A 21,683-nucleotide genomic window follows, 5' to 3' on the forward strand; every position below is an offset into this window, starting at 1 on the left:
CTCTTAAGAGTGCATTTGTTTATATCTGTCGCATAAAATATTTTCAAAACCAAAAATTCATTATCTTAATGATTTGAATGGTTGAATATGTCAGCCTGATAACTTATTTACTGATTTTCAGCATATTTCTTGCAGAAAATAGACTGATAATTTTTTTTTTTTCCACATTCATGAGCCATAACAGCAAGTTGTCCAGCCACAATTAAAGTCCAAGAGATTTTAACAGAATTGGGGACAAATTGACAATTAATCAAGAAATTATATAAGAGAAATTGCTGAAATTTCTCAACAAGCTATTTCTGAAAATCCATTATCACCAGCTGAATTCAGTGCATGAGGCTGACGTAATCAAATGCCTATGTTAAAATCTGTTTATCTCTGTATCAGTATAACACCACTTTCAGCCCTGGTTCAGGTAAATAATACTTGCGACACAATGAGACTTAAGGACATGCTACATTTAGATACACGCAAAAATTGGTTGAATATGGGCTTTGGTCACTAAGGTTGTTCATCTCTTTATCTGACTTCTTTATTCTTCAGAGGATAAGAACAGATGTATTACTGAACTAACTTAATGGAGCTATTTGTTAAGAAATGTCTTATTTTTAGAAACAAAAGATGTCTACTATTGTAATACCTTCTAAAAACTATATTTTTAGGTTCATCACCCTTAAAAAGGGCTGCAATTGATCACACTGGAATAATGACAAGTATTGAAATTTACTCTGTTCTTAAAATGTAAGATGAACGATAAAAAATTTTACTGTCTTTTGAAATATTACACACATTTCAGACTGAAACAGCAATTTATGTTCTTAAAGTTCTCTCTGGCATTTGAAAATTTGTCCTCATTTTCCAAATAAGTTAAACAGCAAATATAATGTTAAAAATAATTAAAAAAAAAAAAAGTGTTAAAAATGGCTATTTTAAGTGTAAGACTCAGACGTATTTCACAGAAAAGGTGGAAAATCTTGTTTAAAAATTATAGTAAACAATCAAATATTCTTCAGTGCACATAATTAGTATGTACATTATAATTTAAAACTGAGTATTGATGACTGCTGATGATGATCTTTTAAAATCTCTTACAAAATATAAATAAGATAGCCAAGAGAGGATAGCTGACCCATGACATAAGTTTCTCTTTTCCTTCTTTTCCTTCTTTTTTTTTCCTCTTTTTCTTTCCTCTCCACTTGGAATGAAGTTTCTTCTGGCTTCTTCAAAAAAGTGCACACACACACACACACACGCACACACACATTAATTCCAAAACCATTTTTCTAAATTTCCAATGGACTTGTATTCCTGGTGTCTTTTCACATGGTCACAAGCAAGACATGCATGTGATTCCCAGAACCTGGGAAGATGCACTGAGAAATCCTTCTTCCAGTTGAAATAACTAAGGTACATCTTGTTATTTTTGTCAAGCATCAGAAGATACTCTGCCAGCTCTCTGGGGGAGAGGAAATCTTCCACATGTATGAAAGAGTCTGCTGGAATGTAATTCTCATAGTTTTCTCTGGAAGGGCCCAGAACAACTGGTACCGATCCGGCCAGAAGAGCATTGTAAAGTTTCTCAGTAATGTAATCTTTGTGGATTGAATTTTCAAAGGAAAGGTAGAATTTGCAAGTGGAAATAGTTGGAATCAAGTTTTTATCATTGACGTAGTCTCCAAAGGCTTGTCCGTAGGTATGGATTTCAATGTATTTGCTAAGCTCATTGTAATACTTGACTCGAGCGTGCTCAGGATTCCAGTTACTTACAACCCAACAGACCAAGTTTTCCTTGCTTGGCACTTCAAATGTAAAGGAACTCGTACCGACCATCATGAAGCCATAAGGCACCTGAATATCTGAATCACGCCGATAAGTCAGGGTCAGGTTAAAGAGATGTTCAATGCCACTCTTTTGTGGAGTATGAGTTGGAGACTCCAAGTTCATCCAAATCCACTTCTGGAATGGTGGCCTGGCTTGCTGAGGTAAATTAGTCAGATCCCAGCTAATGTCCCTGTGGTGAATGAGAACAGCATGGGATCTGTTATATAGTGACCGGTCAATGGTCAGATGGCACCCGTGGATATTGAACATTGTTTGGCAGGATGTTAGATCGAATGTCTGACCAAATGGCCAAACCCAGATCAAAATAGTAGTTTCATTAAGATTATCAGTTTTGGAAGAAAAAAAGCTCTTCATTTTCAAAACTGAACTGGCTGATTCTATAGGACCAGATATCCAGCTGTTTGTTGGTTTGATATAAATTAGTATAAATGCCATGAAACAACCAAGGACAATGAAGATAATAAAAAAAGGCCGGAAAATTCCTTTAGATGTCGATGTCATAATTTGTTCTGAGAAAAAAGAGAGGAAGACAAAGAGAAAATTATGTCAGATATTAAATTACGTATATATGTCCTGTTAAAGCAGTCAGCCATCAGACATCAAAATGGATAGAACTTCAATATCACAGAGCTGCAACCTCAGAAATTTCCTGTGAGTGGAGAAGGTATTGGTTCTTGCATGTTATTCATGACAAAGCAACATTATTTCTTCTCTTCACATTAAAAGCTAAATAACATAAATTCAAAACAGGATTTTAATGCATCTCTTACTTGATGTAAATCAGTACATATCTTAGAACCTAGGCTAATAGTTTAAGAGACACAAGACAGACAAAATTACTCTGATTCTGTCTTTGTGCCTGCGTAAGGGTTAACATGCTGCAGATTTGGTCCATTCACATATGTGTGTACATACATATGGAGGATATAGGATTAGAGGAATGAAAAAGGAAGGAACTGGAACTTTAAATCTGTAATCAATAAGACTGTTAGAAAACTAGTTCATGCCTGATGGCTACATTCATGCCTTCTCCAGAGGACTCCTAAAACAACTAGGGAAGGAAAGTGGCAACAGTGGTTCTCAGCTCCTCTGTTCCCATATGCAGCTTCTCATAGTTCCCACATAAAGAAAGATGAGTAAAACGGTGTCCTTAAATATTTGATTATTTTTTTATGACACATCCCTGTGTTAAAAATTAGGAAAAGTAGAGATATGATGCATCTTTGTGAGGTACCATTTTTCCTGTGGGAAAAAGGGGGTGAAGAGTTCATATGGCCTCCTTTGTCCTCTCTCTGGTTGTCTCTTCTGAGAGAAGTGATGAATCTCTTTCCAGAACATCTTTTCCATATGGTTCTTGTGAAATCTAGCAAAGTTAGTGGTTGGTTATTGCTATCCTTTGTTCCCGAATGTAGCCCTAGAACTCAGAGGTGTTCTAAAAATAAAAACAGTAAGCCATGTGAAGAGCAATACGACATAAAAGGAAAAAGGAGTGGAAGTTAGTTACCGAAAAGAAGTGTTCTGAATATACTGGACTACTGTAAAAGGTAATTCTACAGTGCATTTCAATGACTATAAAATTTGTCTGGATTTATTTTTCTGCATATTTTTCAATTATTTAGGTTTTGTTATCTTAACTAGCTTGCTCCACAAAAAAAATTTATAAAAATCCCAACCCTAAATACATACTTAAAAAATATAATATACAAATGAATACATAAAAAAAAAAAAAAAAAAAAAAAAAAAGTTGCAGAAAGCAGAAAGATGATTTCAGGCCTTTTAAGCCAGTTTCATAGCTCACCTCTTCTAGCCTGTGAAATAAGTAGTTGCATTCAAAATGGAGACATGGTAGAATGTGATTCAGAGGTTCACTAATGCCAACGTAACTTTGCTGCTTTTTGAGTGTAAAAACTGATGTGTGGGTGTAGCACTACAGTTACAACAAAAATGTTTTCACATTCATTGTTGAGGAAAGTAAAAAGGAGGTAACAGCTTTACTATAACACTGTATCTTGAGGAAAACAGAATTTGCTACAATGTCTGTCCTGTTTTGGGAAGGCACATGGACTTAATTCTGGTTTTAGTTATTGTGGTGGGTAAATCTTGGCTAGCTGTCAGACACCCACCCAGTCACCTCTCACTCCCTCTCCTCAGCAGGACAAGGTTAAAAATAAGACGAAAATCTTGTGGGTTGAGGTAAGGACAGGGCAGTCACTAAGCAATCACTGTCACAGACAAAACAGGCTCAGCTTGGGGAAAATGAATGTATTTTATTGCCAATTAAAGTAGATTTGGATAGTGAGAAACAAAGGCAAAATTTTAAACAATATCTTCCCCCCACACACCTTCCCAGGCTCAGCTTCCTCCTTCATTTCCAACTCCTCTACCTCCTCCCTGCCCCTGAGCAGTGCAGAGGGATGGGGAATGGAGGTTTGCAGTCAGTCCACAATGATTTCTCTCAGCTGCTTCTTCCTCCTCATGCTGTTTCCCTGCTCCAACATGGGTCATTCCCACGGGATACAATTCCTTCAGGAAAAAAAAAAAAAAACAAAACAAAACAAAAACAACAACCCTCTACTCCTGTGTGGGCTGTCCACGGGCTGCAGTTTTTTCAGGGCATATCCCTCTGCTTTGGTGCGGAGTCCTGCCTGGGCTGCAGTGTAGATACTGCTCCACCCAGGCCCTCCATGGGCTGCAGGGGAATCTAGTGCCTGGAGCACCTCCTCCCATCTTCCTTCTCCCACCTCGGTGCTCACAGGGCTGTTTCTCACAGTTTTCCCCCTCATTACTCACTGACTGTCCCTTTCTTAAATAGGCGTTCCCAGAGGCACCACCATCTTGGCTGGGCCCACTGGAGCCGGCTGGAACCGGCCTCATCTGGCCTGGAGCGGTCTCGGCCTTTCCCCACAGAGAGCTCCCGCGGCCAGGGCCTGGGCAGGAACTCACACTGCAGTTGTATCAAACATGGTGGTATGCTGAGTCTGACTTTTGTCTTGGCCCCTTTCTTTAGGACCGAGTTTAGCAGCTTCTAACCTCTGCTTTCAGCAAAAGGGGAGGAACTGTTGTGTCCGTTATCCTCATCAGTTTAAATCTCTCTGAAAGAAATACGTAGTTTTACAGCAACATCACATTGGCTTTTCTTAGCCTATGTCTATGTTGATTTTTACTGGAAAATATGTCTAGAAGGGAGGTTATGACCCACGAGAGCAGAAGTCTGCTTCCCTGCCTCATTACAGTAAAAGTCAGAATGGGGTCTCTAAGGAAGGAGGGATTTAGGTTGAGCAGCTCTAGGAGCTGAAGCTCAAGGGGAAAACAAGAGGCTGAGCTGATCTTCATGTAACTCGGTTCTTCATTTCTGTGCTACTGAAATCAACACAAGGAATAGGTATGTATTATCTTTTTGCTGAACAGATGGCGTGAGTTGAATTTGAACAATAGCTTGGAAAAGGTGTCTATTCACAGAGACTGATCATTTTCTAGGGATTAAAATGGATGAGAAACCAGAAAAGAACCTTAACATTGTGCCTTGTAACTTAGTCACCCTCCAGTTAAAAGCCCTTTGACACAAGTGTCTCTGATAGGGATTATTTTACACTAAGCTCTTCAGCTAACTAATAAAAAACCCTGCATCATCACATGTCATTTCTTGCTACATAGGAAATGACCAGATATTATGTATTCTGTTCTCTGCTTGAAATTCTACTATGTCCACAGTGTTGCATTTATGTAGGAAGCTTTTGAATTATAGTGACAATGTGAGGATAAACACTTGCTGTTTGCGCTACCCAGCGTACCAATATTAACATTTCACAACACTAAACAGGTGAGTTTACCTAGTTTATACCTTCCAGATCTGCTTCCTTGCACTGCTTTGCTGCCCTGTGAACTGATGTGTCCCCTCCTGATCTGGGATCATGGTTCTTTCACCAAAACCTTTCACCACAACCTACTGAGCCTACAGTCAGGATAGTCCTTTTTATTTTTCCCTTCTTTGGATACAGAGAACTAGCTGTTCATTACCCAGACTCATACATCCATTAGAAGTATAGGCATCACTGGCATGCTTCACTTTGAAGCTACTGCAAATGGGATAGTGGAAAAGGGTTGTAAAACCAAGACTCATTAAAACCTGGAATAATAGGTTCGCAAGGAAGCAGAAGACCTGAGCAGACTCCTAAAAATATCATTTACCTGTACCCTGAGGAGCTGGACAGGATTTTGTCATGGAATTCTATTTTTCTATTCCATTTTGTTTTAATTCCAGTAATAGCTATTAAGATGTGCACTGGTAATAGCAGTAATTTTTTAGGATGAAGTGCTAACCTCAGATGCAATAACTTCTGTGCTTTATAAAGCAGACTGAGAAACCTATGAAGTGGACTAGCAAACTGTCTTCATGGCTTTTGGGACCAAGTCCTCTAAACACTCAGGCAGCAGTACAGTGAAGGCATGTGGTAAGCACCTGCGGACAAGTATTATTTTCTTGAGAAATAGCTTGTCTATACTGCTAAGAAGTATAGGTTGCATTTTTTAAGTTGTCCACTAGAATTAATGGAATATTTTTTCACCATATTCTCTAAAATGTAGAGTCTTTTCCATATTTATTTATTTCCTTCTTTTTTTGTGACCAAGATCACCATCAATCTCCTGGTATAATTCTCACTATAAAGGTGACTCTGAGGAGACATTTGTTACAAGACATCCTGTCAAGTAACCTTAGCTCACCCTTCCTCTTTCATGGTAGTCCTTCTACCACAGAATCACAGATTTGCTTTTTGTGGATCCCCTCCCCCATTAATCTCTGGCATGCCAGGCTCTGAAAAGAAAACTTTGTCAAAGAAATGTGTTTACTGAGACTTTTGCCAACTGGAAGAATTTGGTACTTTTGACAGTTTTGGTATAAAGTACATTTCAGTGTTGTGGCATAGCAAGTATTTTCTAGGTGCTTTTTTTTCCAAGTTGAAATTATAGTATTTCATCAGTACAAGACTATTTTTCTTGGTACAAAACTTAGCAAGGCTCCTTTTTAAGTGCAAAACTTGGCATTCCATCAGCAAGCAACTCCATTTAGTAGCAACATAAACAGGGAGATAGTAACAGGGTACCAGCAACGTTAACCCCAAGTACACCAGGCAAGGCTTGCAAAAATATATCTGTTTTGTGAATGGATCATCATGTTCACTAAGAAATAAAATGGAACTTTATGGTAACTGTTTCATCACGGCTTCCTTACAACAGTGACTTTTCATTTATTCCAGAAAGGTTTTTTGGGTTATGCAACACTGCAGGAGGGAGAAAATGTAACCTTTTTGGTCAATAATACCAGTACCTTTTTTCCTGGTATATTTTTACACCAGGTTCTCTGGTATATCCTCAAGATTTTGCCAGTAGCCCAAAACATATCACTACTTGCAGAAGTATAACTTTAATTACTGGTCTAGTACTGAGAATTTCCAAAGGAAGAGGACAGTATTTTAAAATTAAGCTGTAGCAAATATTTTTTATATCATGGACACTGGATAATGAATAAAAAAAAATCACTTGTTACTTTTCTCATCTAAGAATTCTTATGTGTTCAGGACTAACTCTTATCTTCATCATCACTTGGCATTTCTGGCACAGAGGATTTATCAAGATTGAGAAGCAGGACAGAGGCAAACAGAGGTGTCGGAGGTAGGTGCATTTAGAAGCAGACAGCTAGCTAGGTAGATACTCCTGGACTATAGAAAGGACAGTCAAATGCAATGGGAACTGATAGGAATCACAAGCAAACAATTGTTATTGTTAGAAAGAAGGCTCATTTGAAATTGCTCTCCCTGTCCTCCGGCATGTTTCACCAGACTCAGCTATGACCTATCTGTGTTTATGCTAAGAGCTGTGTTTTCTTAGACCACACTTCCAATTAGCTGGAGCATTTTCCACCTGCAGTATTAAAAGGAAACTGATTGATTGCCTCCGGATAGCCAGAGTGTGACTTCTTATCTCCAAGTCACTGCTGTGTGGATGTGCCCCAAACTGCTTTTGCTTTAGCTCTATGAGACTGAAGAAAGCTTCCTTTTATTGGAATTAACTCTCACCACTCCCAGTTATGACTCCTCTGTTGCAGCCAGAATGGTGGATTTTTCCCCCCACTATCCAAACATGGGCTTGCTTCCACGCCTTTCCATGCCTGTGCCACAGATTTCTGAAAGCAGTCCGAGTACGAAAAGGCTAAGCAGAGCTGCATACAGTTAAAGGCTGAAAGCTCAATGAGCTGCTAATCTCAGACTGCATATTTTTATTCTATTGTTTGCAACATTCTTTTTCCTCCCCTCTCCACCTCCTTTGCTTTCAGGTTATTTGTTCAGTTCCTCAGATTCCAGTTTTGTGTATTTGCACTTTGAGAACAGTATAGAATCGTTTTATTCAACAGCAGTAATTTTTATTTTGTACGTTTTTAGAAAAATGATCTAAGAGTGCCCCGAGGACAGGTAGCCATTAAGATAGATTGCTTAGGGATGATGGAGACTGTTAAGAACAGGTTAGACAAGCACCACTAAGCAATGAGAGATCAGATTCTGCCCCCAGGTCCTGGGGCTGGGCTAAATGACCTCACTTGATTCCTTCCAGCCTTGTACTCAGTGATAATATTAAACACAGATTCTTGTAAAATGCACCTAATAGAAACACAAGCTGGCAGTCTAAAACTGTAAAGAATTGCTGAATAAATGAGTAAAAAAATCTCCCATCTTGAAACTTCTCTTGAAAACTAGAAATAGCCATACTGTACACTGTGAAAATGTGAAGGAAACTGAAAAGTTGTGTGGACAACAGCAACAAAAAATTCCCTATTTTCAGAGGCTAAATGTAAAGCTTCTTGTCAATTCTAGCTGGGGTACTGCTGCTTTTTTGGGAATCTCTGAATCTTGTCCCCTCAGGCCTTGCTGAGGAAAACCCTATTCTCAGCTCCCTTCTCCCAATTGCTGTGCAACACACAGCATGCTGCTATGGCTCAGCAGCCCCCAGCCTTCCCCTGTGATTATCATCTATCCTCTCCTCCTCCCCACGGCAGTCACACACTGTCACTCTCCAGCTGCTTAGGCAACAGCTCAGTGGTTCCTTTCTGCGTTGCACAGTACAGCAAAAGGCATTAGCCAGGACAGAGAGTCTTTCAGAATAGCAGAGGGAAATGGATACAGTGCTGCTGTCCATACTGGAGTGACCTATCTCCACCCCCACTGCCACATATGAAAAAAAAAATAAATCCTATCAGCAAGGAACTTTTCCAGACAATCTGGTATTTGTGTTAGGACACCCCTCTTCACAGTGCAGCTGTGTTGCTTTCTAATTATGATCTTCTAGGTTTGTCTCAAAGGGTACTCTCCATTCCCTCCCTGGCACGACTGGAAAATACATGCATGCAAAGCTATCATTAACCTCAGCAGCATTGCCAGACTTGGTAACATGCAGAGACAGGACCTTTTTTACCTTAACTTCCACGTTGGCTTGTCCACATCACAGCTAGTTTATGACCGATAGTGTTCTGTGAAAGGGGTGGTGGCTTTCCATACTGTGCTAGCTACAGAAAAGGGAGTTCTTCATCGTGGTAGCTTAGTAGCAAACTTTATCTGCCTTGCCAGGAAAGTGCTTTTAATCTTCCTGAAGATAAAGCTCATCCTAGCTACGCAGCACAAGCCAGTCCACACTTCCTTCAAAAGCCTTGAAAACGCTCTGCACCAAATGAAGCTGATCAAAGCAAAGCTGCTCCAGAAGCAAGTGGTCTCTTTCTCCCTTCTTTCCACGTGGTTTGGGGTCAGCAAACTGCTGTTCTCTCTGACTCCGCCAGAACTGCAGAAAGAGCTCTTCAGTAGCTTTGTGGCTGGCTTGTAAAACTGCAGCCGACCAGCTAGAGTATGAATAACATACCTGCAGAAGCTGTGTATTTGTGATGGCCACCAGCCCACCAGAAAGCCCTAGTTAACTCACAATATATGTGAAAATGGTGTGAGCTAAGCCAAACAGAGATGGAGCATGAAGTGGCAGAAGAACGATAGGCTTTGCTGTGCATGTGTGCTAAACTCCACATCCCAGAATCATAGTCGCTTTTGGCTGATCTCCTCGTATATAGTTCCCCAGTACAATGGAAAAACACCTCCCCATGCAAAGCAGACAAATCGAAACCAGGAAAGAGCAGAGGATGCGTGCTTATAATAGCAAACACTTACTGTAGGGAACATTACTCTGTGGCAAAGCAAGACTTTTGGAGCTCTAAGCACCAGCTGTTTGTGTAGATATGATTAGAGGCTGTGTGCAGTAGTTACACTGCTGAATCTTGCTGCATAGGCAAGCTCGAAAATTTTAATTGGGGTTTAATGCTGCTTTTTTTGCAGATACAACTGCATAGATCTGGAGGATTCTGCCTGTGGCAGCATAACTCCTGAGATAGCTCTATAGCCTAAAAAGAAAACCTGAGAGGCCTCTAAAAAATACCATAAAGTCCTCATAATCTGATCTCTACTTAACATTTCACTTTCCTGCCTGCCTAGCACCTTTTCCTTAAGAAACTCATTATACCTCTGGGTTTGGGATCTGTACTGATGCAACTGTTCTTTTAGGATGTAGGTCAATGTTGTTGCTTTAATTTGCAAAGTCTTAAGTGCTATTGGGTGCTACTTGCAGAGAGACAACAGCTGCCCTAGAGAGAAAAGAAAGAAACCGAAGTGCTCAAAGCAGTTGCAATCTGCTCTATAGCTGAGAGAGTGGCATTTTCTAATACAGTCAGAAGGAAAATGGGAGAAGAGAGGTTAATATTTGTAAGCTTATTTTTTCAAAATATGTCCATATTCTTTGCAAATAATACTTTTTTTTTTTTTTTTTTTCCCTTCTCTCCATCACAGGGCAGAAGGATGGGCATTTGTTTTAGAAATCCAGCCAACTGAATTGGATTTCTTGACTATTCTGAGCAAAAAAGCAACTAATTTTGGTCAACAGTGGCCAAAAGTCCTTATCCAGGTTCTGCTAGTTGTTGTCTAAATGACTTGAGCAGAGCTCCTCACTGCTCTAGCTTTCATAAAAGAGCATCAGTGACTCAAAGCTTCAGGTTAGCGTCTGTGTATAGAGAATGCAAGTCCTTCATTATGATAAGATACTGAGTACCAAAAATGATGGTTGCTTATTTTCCATCTATGAAAAGCACAATTCAAGTAAGTGATGTAATGTAGAGCACTCATGAATGTAAGGACATCAGCACTAAATTTATGGACAATTAGAAAAATGGAAGAATAGCACCAATCATTTTCCCATCGTGCACCAAGAGCTATGTTTTCAAGGTGACTTGTGTTGGTAGTGCTAAACATTTTAAAGAAAGAGGCTGGTAGTCATAAGAGAGAAGGTGATTATAAAACAAGACTCCAAAATGACTATAGAACAAGACTCTTAAATGAAGTGCTTCGTTTTGTGGGAGCAAACAAATAAGTAAGCCACTAGAAAGATTTGCCAAGTTCGGACACTGAAAACAAGAACAGAAGACTTTTAACATGCACAGAGAGAAAGAGAAGTTCCATACAAAGTAAATTCAGAATAATTCCTAATAATATTATAAGAAGTTTAAACATATGCACACACACAAGCAGAAACAAAAATGTAATCCCTCAAAACTTAAAACATTAAATAGCAAGACTGAAAGCATATTTTAAACAGAATATATATTTTAGATAGTATAGGTTGTAAAACCAGCAAAAATAACAAACCCTAAACCTCTCAAACTGCACACTCCTCTGAGAAAACAAAATCGCAGTTGAGAGAAACCAGTGGTTAATTTCTTGGAGTGTCTTATTGTGTGCATAACAAAAGGAAGAGCAGAGAGCTGGAACTACTAGCATAACAAGCTGAGAAATACAAAGCTGAACAAAAAGTCACTGAAAAGATTCTTTCTGTAGAAGAGGAAAAAAAGAAATCCTTCAGTCAAGAAATAGCAAATACATAAGAGGAATGGGTTGAAGGAACAATAGTCTGAAAAAATCCTCCAGTAGTTACAAACACCTACATGTTCTAAGGTGATATTTTCTTGTTACTACCTACTGTCCAGGTTAACATATGCACCCATGCTTCTGAGAGCAACTCTCAAGGTTGGAATACGGGAATGAAGAATATTTTGCGCAGGCTGTTGACAGTACATTGTGCAAAGCAGATCAGTAGTTAGTGCGGAGATCATACTTCATTTGAAGAGACTCAAGCCATTTGATATTTCTTAGCCTATTGTGTTCCTTTTATGCTTGTTAAAAAAACCTGTTAAATATTTGCATTGTAAGGTAAAGCAGTTCATCCTGATGTTCAATTACTGGATTTTACTGTCGTACATTATTCCACTCTTAATAGATCAAAAATTCTTCAATGAATTAATAAAATTTTTATCACTACAGTAACTATTTAATATAAAATTATTTACTATATCTTAGAAATACAATTTGCCAAACAGCCTTTTTCTGATCTTGAGGTTTGCAGCCCATAGACTTTCTCTGATACAACCCTAATGTACACATTGGAAACAGGTATTTAAACAGGGGAAAGAAAGAGTTTTCATTTGTACCTACTACGTGAGGAAGACTTTATATAGCCATCTTACTCAGAAAGTAACTTTCTAAAGAATGTCAGCAGAGACAGCTAGGAGGAAATACAAGGAGAAAGAGAGAGATCAAGGGAAATAAATTGGAAAAGGGTTACAAAAAGAGCTAAATATGAGGTCACTTTAATTCTGTATTCCTCTGCTTTAAGGACATTGGTGTAAAGAAAAAAGATGGCAAGCAGTTGCCTTTGTAAACTGTGAATCCCTGCAGTTAACACAGTTTAGCAAATGTGGGTAAGACTAATTTGATGACAAGAATAATAGGAGGGACCTAAATCCCTGGTTGATTAGGCTACCCCAAGTCCTAAGGAGCCCCAGACCAGAAATAGGCACCACTGGCAGGGATCAGTGGAAATGCTGGTGTCTGGCTCTGACACTGCAACCCTGAAAACCTCTGTTCATTTGTCTCTTAATGCTAGCCATGCTTAAACTCTCCCTGGCCCTCTGCCTTTCAGGCTCCTGTGCACTTAGCAGCCTGATGCCAGCACACCCCAGGAGGGGCTCATTCTTCACCAGGAAGGACCATTCACAATCGATAAACTAGCTATTCCCCCAGCTCTCAGCCCTAAGGATGTAGATGTGCCCACAAGAGCAGACTCCATCTTAAACGCAGTGGCAGCAGCTGCTTTTTATTTATCTGATTTTAAAAGAAACAGGCATAGGATGAAGTCCCTTTATGCCACAGCTGAAGCTATGTCCTATTAGATGGGAATGCTATTGCAGCCTGAAGTGATTCAGACCTAGATATCTGACTTTCCTTAAAGATTTCCTAGCTCCTTAGGTGACAGTGGCTGCCGATTTTAAAATGTGTGAAGAGCTTCAGGATGTGGGGCGGAGAATCCTTTCCTCCTTACTGGTGCCCTAGCTGCTAATCAAGACACTACTGTTTTCCCTTGACCTCTTTCTGTCCCTTACCTATTGACTCCCTAATGATTTATGCCCAGGGACACATCTGCAGCAGTAGAGGGTAGGGTAGAGTCAGTTTCATTCCCTGCACAGTTTACAAACCTGTAAAAAGAGGGTAGCAAAGTTAGTTTGAATCTCCTTTGTTGGAAAGATGTTAAAAATCTGCCTCTATTTTGGGTGAATCTGCCTCTGCCTGTGTTTCAATTTCTTCCTAAAAGAAAGGGACTAGCTCCCTGACCTCAAAGAAGAATTCCCAGCTCTGCATTCCAAGGAAGATCCATTCCTTCAGAGTGCTGGATGTGCCATGGTGAGGGATGGAGGAAGACACATCTAGCCTCTTCCACTACTTGTGCTGTGTGTCTCCATCCTGAAGTGCATAACTAATTTCCTGCATTAGATAGGTGATCTGGGCACCCTATCAAGGCTTTTGGTCTGAGAGCCAGACATGCTAATGCTCGGCACACAAGCTGGTTTTTGACTGCAGCCTTTGGGCTTCGTGATCGGATGTTGTCAGATGTCACACAAAATAAAGATTAAAATACCACCAAGGTTTCCTCCCAGACAAATAAAATTGAATGTCTTCCAGAATATATTTATCATAAAGGGATTGAAACCGAAAGCAATAATAATAGTAATGTTAGGAAATCTTGATCTTACTGGACAGCATCTTGATCTGATGAGGACAGCACAGCTTTGTCAGGACAATTAGAGCCTGTCGGTGCCCTAACAATTCTCATATATGGGGCAAAGAGCAAAGTGGTAGAAGGACTTTCTGGATTCTCTGTCATCTTAATCTGACTTTAGTTGAGTGGAATTTAATTTCCGTTAATTTAAGTACTAACCAGCTTCTATCTCACAGACACCTATAGCATGAGACTAATGACATTTTCCCTCCTTTAATAAATAACTTTAAAATCTACAAATTAAAAGCACCATACAAGCAAAATAAAATGCTGCTTTAGTAATATGAATACTCCCACTTCTGAAATGCCTTCCCTTAAAATACCTTTTTGACTTTTACAAGCATTAATTAAGTTTTAATCACAGCAGTCAGAAAATTATTACTGAAACTGCTTTATGTGGAATAAAGGAGGGCTGGAAATGAAGTCCCAGAAAGATAAAGTGATTTTCACAATATCATAAAGATTTTAACAGATATTTGACAATGATGACTTCAATTTACATCAAAGGAGTTTAGTCTGTGGGATAGAGTGTTTTCCTTAAAACAAATGTCACCAGAAACTAGTCATATCATGTTTATTCAGATCAGCTATCTCTGGCATGTATATTTGTTTCAAATCGCTGAAACACATCATAATCTTCTTGATTGTATTAAGTTAGCAAAGAGAAATGGAAGATTTAATCAGTTTAAAGTCAATGACCCCTTGATCTGTACGATAAGAAAAACCACAGCCCTTTTTCAGAACTATAGTTGAAACTCTGTCAACAAAGCTGGATTTGCTGAAAGACAAGAAGTATCAGAGATGAAATCTTGCTCACAGAAACAGTGAAAAACCTATTAATTTCAGTATGGTTAGGGTTTTGTTCTTTTGGTTGTTTGCAGGGACATGTAAGAAGTGAGAAAAAAGAGCTCAAAAGCTATTCCTTTGTGATTAAAGTTAACTTAGAAATGAAAAACCTAAGGCAACTCAGGAGACAGCAAGATAGATGTAAGTCAGAGCTCAGGGAATCTAAACACTGGAACAAGTTACAAATAATAAACACTCTCCAGTATACACACATACACACAGGCACACACAATCTGTAACCTCAGGAAAGATTTAATCACCTATTAAATGTGTCTCAGTTTTCACACCTGCAACATTTTATAGATATAAATAGATACTTATGTGTGTATGCATATATACACACACATGTATGTGCACACACCATTTATGTGGTACTGGTAGCACACTTAATTCCTTAGATTCCCTGAAATGTGTCTTACCAATTCTGCTTTATAATTCAATGTATCCATACCCTTACATACATCTGTATGTATGTCGTATATATACATGTGCACATATGCTCACGAATGTACAGGGAACTGCTGTCCAACCTTCTGAGCGTGGACGGAGGCAGTGGTCCTGATGAAATGTGCTGCTGCTTTGCAAGGCGACAGCCCGCGGGTGCGGAAGGCAATGGGGTGGCTACTGCTGCCAACCTGGCACACCGGAGGGAGGGAGGGAAACAGGGCATTGAATTCACCGAGGCACTGAGCCGGGGAGGGGTGGATGGGAGGTGGGGGTTATTGTATGTGAGAAATAAAATCTTTTTCTTTCTTATATACCTTAACCCTTTTATCAGAGAGGACAGGAAAGACGGCATTGCTCTCAAACAGTTCCCTCAGCAAGAAGCACAGCAGCAATCTGAATCCTGCAATCCTGAAGATTATTTACAGCACGAGATGCATGAGACCTCTGTATACATATCCAGAGATGGGAAATCTGCCTTTAGACTTTTGGAAAAACTTGAGCTAGGAAGAGAAGGCAATCGCTCAGTCTAGGGTGTTAATGAAATATGTCATGGGGGAATGGGGTGGATTTACTCAAGAGTCTTTCCTAATAAGCAAACAATCATGTTTACTGATATATTTGATATGATTAGAAATCTTTAAAGATAAAGGATTCCTAAAATCCAATTCAGTTTTCATTTGTATTCTGCCCCTTTTTGCATTTTCAGTGTCATCAATGATTATCAGCTTCGTTTTTATCACCAGTCAGTTTCTTTCAAGTTTTCTGTGATTTTATGTTTTGAGTCATGAATATGACAGATATGATAATTGTTTTCAAGCAGCTATTTCAAGTGGATTAATTTTAACTGCCAATACAAAGGTCTAAGACTTATGTGCATGTTTTAAAAAAATATAAAATATTCTAAGGACATTTTAGAATAAACTCTTTCAAAGGTTTCTTGCACATATCTTCTGTTTATTCTCTGAGTTATTCTGTTCAGGTTTCTGTGTCATGCCCGATGCCTTAGCATCTGGTTTTGTTATCTATTGTTCTGAAATTATGCTCTGCAATGCCAAAAGGGAAGATTAAAATGTAAGCAGAATATGTGGGAATCTATTCTGTTTAAATGATTCTGTACTCATAGAGGTGGTTGGTTCGCTCTGTTCTGCATGTGACAATGACAGGAGGATGACCTGAGTGCACACATCCAGTTTGCTTCCTTAGCGCTGCTGAGACTAGCGGACCAGCTGGGAAAATGGATCTTCAGCAGAACTCAGCTTCTGTGTAGGATTAGTCTCTTACTGACTGGTTCCTGTTGCAGGACCTTCAGCAGTAAAGAGGGTTTCTTTCACAGAGCTTTATTCCTCCTGCAGACTGATTTATTGCTAGAGAAAGTATGGCCAAGTGAGAACAAGAAAAGCATTGTATGAATGTATATGAAGGCAGGAGGATATTTTGTATCTCAGTCTGTGGTGTTCATTATGGGATAATCAGCAGGTCACAGCTCATGTGCACTTGCATGGTAGATAAACACACCATAGGTAATACACATATTAACTGAATGAATTTTTCTTCCTTCGACCAAGACAAAAAATGTTTGTTTCAAAGTGTTAGAAGCTAGAAATATTCATTAGAATCCTGAGGTTGAAAACCTAGCTGTGAGTCATTCCTACCTTATGTCAATCTGTTTGAGCACGTGTTTGAAGTGAGTGCATGATTTTATTTCTTGGATGGTGAAGGAGTGGCAAAGAGCCTGAAGATGTAGCTGCTGGTGGCAGCCGGCAGTAAAGAGGAAAACATACATAGCACATTATAAAGTGGATAGCCTTTTATGAAGCGTGAGCACCACTTAAGGCTGCTGTAGGAGCTCTGGCTGCTTTGGAAGCCCTGTTGCTGAATGCAGGTAGGGTGCATGCTGCAGGACCTGAGGGTGGTCCAACCCTCACCTTGGTTTGGAGCTGAATATCCTCAGGAAGCTGTGGAGAAGTTCTCAAACAAAGCCTCGACTACTTCTTGGCAAGGAAAATAGTTTGTGCACACCTAAATCTCTTTAAGAACTGAACCAACCGACAGTGAGGGGAAGCACTCAGGGAATCCATTTCAGAATTACAATATAGATTCAAAGCAGATCACTTACACAGACAATGACCACAGAAAAAGGGTCACAAGAATAATTAACCATGTTTGATTTTTTTTTTTTTTTTTTTTTTTTTTTGCAATCTCAGCAGTAAAATATGCCAAGACCTGTATGTTTGCCAAAGGAAAAGAAATAACATGACATATCAGCTCTATGACTAATGGTATATTAGCATAGTCAGTGTATCTGTGAACTATTTCTGTGCTTGTTTGTAGTTCCTAGTGAGCTTCCAATGACACCTGTTTTTAACAATTGATACAACAGATGAAGAGAAAGACTATGTTTGAAGATCAGAGAAGGAGGACTTTAAAAAATTGAGTTAGTTTGGATTTTTAGATGTGTAACTATGTGAAGAATACTTTTTTTAAGATTCCAAATAATGTAATATTAATGGGAAAATATAGTTTTTCAGGCATTCATCAAATGTTTAGAAAATTCCTTACAGTTTAAAGGAAGTCTTCCTGCCTTAAGCTATTTTTTTGAGTGCCAAGCAAGCATTTATTCAATGTTCATGGTATAAGCATTTAAACAGAAAGTAAAAGATTACTTAACGGAACTTGTGTGCAATTGAAAGATATTGGAATTTGACTGCACTTCTGTGTTATTTAAGATGATAACAAATGAAATGTGTGCATCCAGAAAAGCTGGTTTTGGATGGATGACTTTTACTTGCTGATGAAAGTAAAATGAAATAAATTACATTTCAGCCTCTCTGAAACTGGTATATAAGGCTGAACTGAACTGTAAGTATTTCACTAGGAGACTTCTAATAGGTTCTCAAAGATTTTTACTTTTTTTTTTTTTTTTTCTAAATAGAGAATAAAATACGATAATCTCCCAGGAGACTTTGGAAAAGATACTTTAAATTGTCATTTTGTGCAAGGAAGCAAGACAGAGTTTTGCAGAGCTGATGTGTTGATAGCATGATTGCTCTAGGTAGATTTATTTTTCCATTGGGATTTTACATCACTGTTTTATTTAACTGCCACATATAAGGGAAATTACATAAAAGGGATAGCGTTCAGGCAACTGTGGCACAGAATTTAGCTTTGGAATACCTTGATTTACAAAACCTAAGAACAGTAGAAATGTTTCCACTGTTGTTATTGCTTGAAATGCAGAGGAAAGATTTTGTATTTCTTTTACAAATTCCTGCAGTGTATAAGCTGCCGTTCTCTGCTAGTGGAGGACAGACTCAGAATTGCTGGACAGTAGCTATAAACCATGGTGGAAATTACTTTCTTGTTTTCATTGGACAAGGTGAATTAAATGCCCTTTGTTTTCTATTCTCTCTCCATACATTGGTTCTCAAATGATTTTCGATTCTGATGCATTGGGCATAAAACTGTACTTTGATCTATGAAAGTTCAAAGAGACTTGATCACAAAATGTTTAATTTATTTATTTTTTTTTGTTTTGTCCATTATCAGTTTGTCAAAACCATATCTTATCTTGAGAATGTTGGGTTTGTTAACATTTTCTCAGGAATAATTTTTGTCAGATTTTGAACAAATTTTGAGGGAAGTCCGTAGCTGTTTTAATACCATCAGACCTCATTAAGGAGAGAACGGTTTGAAATATTCCAATTTTGCCCTGATAAAAAAGAGAACATTTTCAACATCACAAAAATTTGCAGAGGACAAGAAATCATTCCAGCTACCCCTTTACAATACCCTGAATGGCTGGAAGATTTCTCATCCTCTGTCAAGCCTGGAGGACAGGTACAGATGGTCACATCCTGTCAGGATGGGATATGACAACAGCATCACGTCTTTCTCCTGAGCTGTACAACCGGATTACCTTCTAAAGGGAAGCAAGGGTGGAAGAAATACATCTCACCTCGATACAGACATAGCCTGAGTAATAAGTAGTTTCTATCAGGAGACTTTCCAGCAACTGTTGCTCTCTAGCAGCAAGCACCCAGAGGAGAACTATGCTTCCCAGTGTCCCCTAAGCTTTTAGATAAGGGGACCTTGAAGGATATCTAATGAAAATTTCAGTCTCCTCACTAGTCCTATTCTAGTCACCTCTAAAACAGCATGATTATACTTCATGGTCTCAGCCTCAGACATCATGATTCCTACTAAGAACAGCCATGACCCACTCTCTTAACAGCCTCTCTCTTTTTTTACTTCTACAGTTCCTTTTTCTTTATCCTCTGACCCTGTTTTCATCTTTAGTTCATTCCTTTTTTTGGGGCAATGCCACACCCTTTTCATTTCTCAGAACTGGCAACAGTTAGGGAAATCTGGCAGCTCCAGCAACATCCTAACAACTTATTGAACTAACCAAACAATATTGCCAATGTCGCTTTTCCTATTGTTCATTCTCAGTTAGAGTTTGCTCTTTTATATGCATTTGCCTGTTTTAAGGCACAGCAACAGAACTTTGAGTGTTCTTGATAAGGCCCAGCATGTTAATCCAGCAACAGTTATTGCATACATGGAAGTTGTTGGAGAAAATATCCATGAGAAGACTGGGAGAAATAGACTTGGAATCAGTGCATTTTTTTTTCTTCTGGTACTACTCTTCTGAGAAAGAGGAAAGATTATCAGTGCTCAGACAACTAATGCTTAGATAAAGAACTGGAAGCCTTAATACTTCAAGAGTGTTCAGGAAAGACAGGATCTCCAGACTTGCCCAGAGTAAATGTTTCAGAATAGAGACAGTTTCTTGATAGTGTTACTTGTTTGTTAAAGATATTTTATATTATATACATGTCCTATGGTGTTATTTAAAATGGGTTCAGAATTGAAGATTCATGGCTTTACTGTCTTATTTGCTATGCATAATTAACTTCCATGCCTACAAGCGTATACTGGACTAAGGCTGCTAGAGTTCCTTTCATGGAGACATGGTATTGCATCCCTGATATTTCCTGCAGAATTCTTTCTTAATCTTACATGCATTTCATACCAGCCTCACTGCTCATTATTCATTACCAGAGTTATTCCTTGTTCCCCCAGCAGTAGACACTCTGAATTAAAAATGTCTGCAGGATCCAGATCACTGATGTGAAATTTTCATCCGATTAATGAGCATGAATTAAAATCCCATGAATTTGGTTATAACACTGGTGTTTTGCATACATTTTCTGGATCTATGATTGCAGGCCTCCTGTAGATTATTATGTAAATACCTCATTTGAAATAAGAGGCATTATGTTCTTTCACCTGTGTTCATCTCTGCCTGCTTCCAACCCCAGTTCCCTCCCTGCCCTGCTTTTCAGATCTTCTGGAAGACTCTGGATACAGGTGACAGCGCTGCCACCAAATGAACCATTTAAGCCACCATGCCACTTTTTCCCACATTCCTTGGTTTGCCTGTTCCAGAGCCCTGCTCTGCCTTGACATCCAGCCAACACAGGTCCTGCTCTGAATGTTTAGTGGGGCTTCATGCTGGGCCTCACTTTTAATATGTTTTTACCTTACCAATTGGGAATCACTGGTCTTGAATTTTCCCTAACGGTTGGCCACACTATAAACATGACCACTAAGCTATCAAAATGTCTGCACTCCAAACTGGTCAGGCTATGATGTCATAAAGAGCAGCATAATAAACAAAGCCACAGAATGATATAGAGAATAACTAATACCAGACTGAATACAGCACACTAAAGTTATTCCTGCTGTAGCAGCTGAGGAGAAAAATCACTTAGATAAAACAAAGCAAGGGAGGCTTGGTGAATAAATGGTACAGTGAAGGTAACTCTTAGCCCCTTGTCTTTTGACTTTAATAGAAAAGTCTCCTAAGCAGAATAATTCCAAATGGAGGGTTGAGGAGGGATAACAGAAGGACTTTCTTCTAAGGGCAAAAGGATACGGGCGTATATCCCCAAAATGTGGCCTTTCCTGTTCCTCAGCCATCAGCACTTTGCCTTTTGCTTGCAGTTTTGAAAGCTGTTGTTACTCCCTGAATAATAATCCCAACTTTTTCTGTCATGATGGTGGCAGATGTTTGCTACTGTTCATCACAAGTCTGGAGGTATATTTCCATTGTAAATACAGTGTATGAAACCCAGTATTTGAATGTCATTCCCACAGCTCGACTAACACTCTGTCACTGTCATTTTAGCATCCTAATTACATCAACATTGTCCTTTGTGACTCATAGTGCAGATTTCCAATCAAAATGTCTCTGATGAGGGAAGCAGCATTATGGCAATCAAGCAGCAGAACAACATCTCTAAATAATCCTAGCTTGTTCAACATCCCAACTGCACTGTAGAGCATAGATCTGAACA

The 21,683-nt window shown here is 39.0% G+C and overlaps 1 protein-coding gene across 2 annotated transcripts in view; it reads right to left on the bottom strand.

Moving 5' to 3' along the window:
* Positions 1-772: 772 nt before the first annotated feature.
* The window catches only part of FUT9 (fucosyltransferase 9), a 104,927-nt gene continuing 84,016 nt past the window's right edge, over positions 773-21,683 (bottom strand). The window contains exons 1-2 of one of the 2 annotated variants that reach the window (XM_032989912.2): positions 3,077-3,155; positions 773-2,351 (exon numbers count right to left, since the gene is read on the bottom strand). In XM_032989912.2, coding sequence (XP_032845803.1) covers positions 1,264-2,351; positions 3,077-3,113 — 1,125 coding nt within the window. In that variant the 5' untranslated portion in view covers positions 3,114-3,155 and the 3' untranslated portion in view covers positions 773-1,263. Of the gene's footprint in view, positions 2,352-3,076; positions 3,156-21,683 lie in introns of those variants that run through there. The other variant, XM_032989913.2, reaches the window with a different exon arrangement.

The sequence above is a fragment of the Tyto alba genome, unplaced genomic scaffold (assembly GCF_018691265.1).
Source record: "Tyto alba isolate M040663 unplaced genomic scaffold, T.alba_DEE_v4.0 Super-Scaffold_40, whole genome shotgun sequence".
Taxonomy (NCBI): domain Eukaryota; kingdom Metazoa; phylum Chordata; class Aves; order Strigiformes; family Tytonidae; genus Tyto; species Tyto alba.